This window comes from Guillardia theta (assembly GCF_000315625.1).
Source record: "Guillardia theta CCMP2712 unplaced genomic scaffold GUITHscaffold_459, whole genome shotgun sequence".
Classification (NCBI taxonomy): Eukaryota; class Cryptophyceae; order Pyrenomonadales; family Geminigeraceae; genus Guillardia; species Guillardia theta.
Genome location: NW_005434229.1, coordinates 1 through 5,268, shown reverse-complemented (window position 1 = coordinate 5,268; position 5,268 = coordinate 1). Strand labels below are relative to the sequence as shown.

At 46.5% G+C, this 5,268-nt stretch overlaps 1 protein-coding gene across 1 annotated transcript; it reads left to right on the top strand.

Moving 5' to 3' along the window:
* Window positions 1-1,236: 1,236 nt before the first annotated feature.
* Window positions 1,237-2,216, top strand: GUITHDRAFT_149569 (hypothetical protein; the record flags this gene model as incomplete). Its single annotated transcript, XM_005817915.1, has 2 exons — window positions 1,237-2,113; window positions 2,155-2,216. The coding sequence occupies 2 exons, from the start codon at window positions 1,237-1,239 to the stop codon at window positions 2,214-2,216; spliced, it is 939 nt and encodes a 312-aa protein (XP_005817972.1).
* Window positions 2,217-5,268: the final 3,052 nt, after the last annotated feature.

Genomic DNA, 5,268 nt, shown 5'->3' with positions numbered 1-5,268 from the left:
AGTAACTCTCGTTCGGTCGCGTGATATCGTTGTTCGGTCGGAGTCAACTTACGACTGTAGAAGCCGATGACGCGGGCGGGGGCGTTGGGAGGCTGCTGTAGAAGTACGCCTCCTATTCCAACGTTGGACGCGTCGCAGTGCACTTCGGTCGGAATGGACGGGTCGAAGTGATGCAGGAGGGGCTGAGACGTCAGAGCTTGCTTGAGGTTGTCGAACGCACTTTGACATGCTGCAGTCCACTGAAACTGAGCGCCCTTGCGGAGAAGGTCAGTCAGAGGGGCTGCTATTGTCGAGAAGTTGCGGATGAACTTTCGATAATAGGAAGCTAGTCCAAGAAACATCTTGACTTGTTTAGTAGTCGTCGGTAGCGGCCACGCGGAGATAGCCGCCGTCTTGGAGTGTTGGGTCGTCACGCCGTCGGCGGAGACACGGTGACCTAAGAAGTCAACACTCAGTCAGTGCGAAAGAATTGAGCTTTCTCTCTCTTAAGGAAGACCTGATGCTCGCGACAGCGTTGAAGCACGGCGCGAACGTGATCGGCATGAGCTTCCCAGGTGGAGCAGTGATGAATCCAAATGGTAGGCGCTTGTATTGGTAGTGACCAATCGGTGTGATGAACGCGAGATATCGGCGATCAGGAACACGTACGAGTACCTGCCAAAAACCCTTGATACAATCAAGCGTAGTGATGCATAGCTGCTCATCGGTTTTGCGACGGGCTTTGCCTTGACGGACTGTGTCGGCGATCTTTTCCAACATCTCATCGACGGTAGGAGTTGCGGCGGTCTGCTGATTCAAGACGACTTGGTTCAAGCGGCGAAGGTCGCAGCAAAAGCGGTAGCTTTTGGGATCAGTTGGGGAGCGTGGACTATTGGAGGGTTCGATGATGTCGTGTTCGAGCATGTACGCGATGGTAGCCTGGAGTTCTCCTTCAAGATGAAGGGGGATGCGGTATGGCCTGCAGTTAATGGGCAAGGTCCCTGGCTTGAGCTGAATGTGAGCGTCAAACTGAGGGGGCCGGTTGATCTGAAGTCCTTGCGGCAGGTCGTCGACGAGGACGTCGGCGAATTCCTCAGAGAGGGCTTGAGCAAGGTGAGCGGGGGCGCCCACTGGCGGGTCGGAGCTTCGGCTTCTCTGGGATGGCATGATGCCCTCCCGCTATTGCTCCTCTCGCCGGGCCCTCGCCTCTCCATCAATCGTGGAAACGCTGAGATCTGTCACCGGGTCAAACTCTTTATGAAGGGTCATTGGGACAAACTCTTTCAGAAACTGTCTCAACAGCTCCAATTTTCTGAGGGTACAGCTGATGGCGGCAGCAACGCCCAGAGATTCTTGCTGGCAACCGGAGGAGACGTGGGAAGTTCCTCACAGGCGTTAGGAGCTGGACTCGGGGGCGTCGGCGGGAGTGGTGGAGGGAGATCCTCACAGGCGCCGGTTCCGGCTCCGAGGGAATCGGCGGCCAACGGGCGTAGTCTTGAGCGCAGGAAGCTCGATATTGCCCTTGAACATTATGAAAATCGAGACCTTCACAAAGCAAGACGTACCCTCACGGGGGCTGGCCTACGGACTGATGACTTCGATCAGATTTACCACGACACTCTTGAGAAGTTCCCTCACAGCCCCAGCCCTGTTTCCTTGCTTGACCCAGGCAACCTTCAAGCTTCCCGTCATCAGCTCATATTCGGAGAGGCCTCGGGCGACGACGAAGATACAGACTCTGAATCTCTCTTGGATGCCATCCTTCATGAGAAGCATGTCAATAAGGTCCTGAGTAAATTCACCAAGTCAGCTGCAGCGGATCTTACAGGATGGCGACCTTTTCAGTTCTTGCGCCCTATCCTCCGAATGGACGAGGCTACCAAGGATGCCTACAAGAACTTCATTCTGAAACCTCTACTCTTGGGGTATGGCACCGGAATTGACCAGATCGATAGCCTTCTGCGGGGGGGAATATACTACCCAGCTGCCAAGCCGGGTAAACCTGGTTTACGCCCAATTATCATAGGAAGCCTGCAGAGGCGATTGAGCTCTAGCCTCTTCACTCGCTACCACCGCTCTGACCTTACCCACTTCTTCACTCAGGCTCATCCTCGGGTGATTCAGCACTCGGGCGGTCTGGAAGATGGGGCGATTCGATTTGCCAAGCTCCTTCAGTGCACGCTAGGGCCTTTCACGCATCAGCACATTCCGTCGGAGGCGACGTTGCTCGCCTATGACCCTGTCGTCATGATTGGGCTGGACTGCAAGGGTACGGCGTCTCAGGGCTACTTTGCGTCCCTGGGTGAGGGATTCCTCGCCAGGCCGGGGGACCAGCTCCCGCAATGCGGATCGTTTGCGCACCGCGTCCTCTCCACCCACACCTGGAATGGGCTGGTTCTGGACTTCACGATGACTCATCCCTACAACAGCAGCGGCAGCCCCGTCGGACTTTCTGCGCTCTCCGGCCCCGCCCAACAGAAGATTTCCGATCATCGCGCAAGTTATGGCACCCATCACCCGCCGAAGGCCTTTCTTCCCTTCTTCATGCTGACGCTTTGCGGTTTCTCTGGTACCTGGCGGATCACCATGGAGCTACGCTGACAGCGGAGTGGGATGGATGCGCTCAGGAGGCGGTGTATGGGGACCCTGGCTTTCATCGTTTGCGTGCTCGCCTGTTTCGGCAGTATCGCTCTCGTATGGGTCTTGCCGTCCTCCTCGCAGGGGCCTTGCGCTACTGCTCTTTGTCCTGATCCTTGTTCCCCTGCTTGTCGTGCATGCGGCCGTCGCTTGCGTGGTTGGAGTGCCGGTTTTCGCTGCCTCCTTCGTTTCCTAGTATTTTATTGAGGCGGGTTTGTAGGCCTTATCCTCCCCCTCCTTTGTTTGCTCCGGTTTGCCCTTCTTTTTCAGTCAATACAACAAAATCATCATCTCCTACACACACATATCCATTTAACACTTTCCCGTATATACTATGATATATCTATATCTATATCTATATCTATATCAACTCTAATATGATTGACCTCACACTCCTACATGATGATATACTCTCCAATATCAAACTTAAGCACTCCATCGTCTCTAAACTATATCTCACCATCCTACGCGCCACTCAACATAACCCTCACATCCTACTCAACTACCGTACCTCGATTTCAGGTTCCACATCTCTGACCCTCACTCCATCCACTTCCTACATAATCCTCTCTCTCGTGATCTACACCATCTCATCATCCTCACATTACAATACTCATCCAATCACTCACTCCTCTTCCCTTATTGGTCCTGCTTCGATCAACCCTTCCCCCTTAATAAAGACTCTCGCTCCAGAATCATTCAACTTAGATACTCCTTCTACGCCCATCTCTCACAACTCTTTCTACTTCAAATCTGCTTCTTCAAAAAATCACCGTGACGATAAACTCCTCTGGGAATTTTTACAACACTCATCTGACCCCTACCTACAAGCATATTGTCGAGGTTTCAGTGTACTCCTACTAACTCTTTATCATCCTATGCTATACTTCTAGTATTGACAATTGAGTGTCTGCTCGACCCCCTTTAAACAGCAATGACGTATATATATACCTTATCCAAAATAAGACCCCCTAAGCACTGAGACACCCCCCCCCCCCGATGTAGGGCGCCCAGCAGACAGTCTAAAACCTTACTATAACCCTTACCATCCTCGTAACAAAAATATATTGAGAATATTCAAAAAGTTTAGAAGTTTACTTTTTATATTCTATAAGAAAACTCCACATTGAAATGATAACATATTTAAGAAATATATTGATATATGTATTATATATCAATGTCAAACAAATTCAATAATCCAGGAGCTATCCACAAGAAATCTGGAAAATATTGTCCAGCAAAATTTGCCAGCAAGAAGGATGAATATATCTGTCCTGATTGCAATAAACCTCTTATTCTTCGTAAAGGCGATAAGAGAATCCATCATTTTGCTCATTTCAAGGAAACGGATCCTTGTACTTACTATAACTGTCCCTCTGAATCACAGGTTCATAAAGATGCTAAATTAGCAATCAAGCATATCCTTGAAGAAGGCATCCCTTTCACACTGTACAGGAAGTGTTCGGATTGTAAATCCATACTATATGACTTGGATATTCCTGAAGTAGATAATTCTTTTGTTCACCTTGAACATCGCTTTGAATTTAATGGAGCAATCAAGATCGCTGATGTGGCTCTCTTGAAAAGGGTTCAGGACTCCATTCACATTGTTGCTATATTTGAGATCTATAACTCACACCTTACTGATGAGTCTTCCCGTCCAGAACCATGGTTTGAACTTGATGCTAAATCTATCTTACAAGCCATTGATAAGCCTGCCAAACAATTTCAATGTATTCGTAAAGCAATGTGTCCGAAATGCATATACAATAAGAACATTGAGCAAATTGACCATTTATTACAGTCCTTCATTTGGCATATTTTAAAACATTCCTAAAACATGATCATTGTGTTGATATTGAATGTCTTGTTAGAGTTATTATAGAACAATCCGAATTTGTTCCAAAATTTCAACAATATTGTCACTGTAGTTGTAATAACAACAATCCACACCATTTATGTTTTAATTTTGATGCTCAAACACATGAAGAAGCTCTTATGAATCAATCGATTATTGACCTTTTTCATCCACTATTTAATCAGTTTCATGTTGTCATTTCATCAAATCAACATAGAATATATTGCTTTATTCTTACAAATGATCACTATAACATATCTGACTATTTTCATGTTCTTGATCATTGTCAATACCCCTTTCATATGATGATTGATTTCTGTGGAAGCAATACCGTTCAAATCATTATGAGCATACTTACAGTTATTCATCATTTGTTGCCTAGAATCACATCTTTGACACAGATTCAAATGGATTCTAACTATGTCATTAAACATAATGTTTCTTGTCAATATCTCTCAAAACCTCTCGCTGATTTTATTTTTATACATAATGCATGCATTATCTTGAATAACAAAAATTGGAATTATACAATTTCCAACGATGAAAAAGGATTCTCCATTCTTATATCTCATCCTCTTGGTGAAGTTCTATACATATATCTTGTAATTATATAGATTATAAGACACCAACCTCCAAATTCAAAAAACGCATTGAAATTAAATATATTTCTCTTCAAGAAGATCTTGATTATTGGTATCAGAGTTCCGGCAATGACGCCTTTCAAAAGTTTTATTTTGATTGCAATATTTCATATGAAGATAGAGTCTTGGCTCTTGGAGCTAAATGGAATCCTC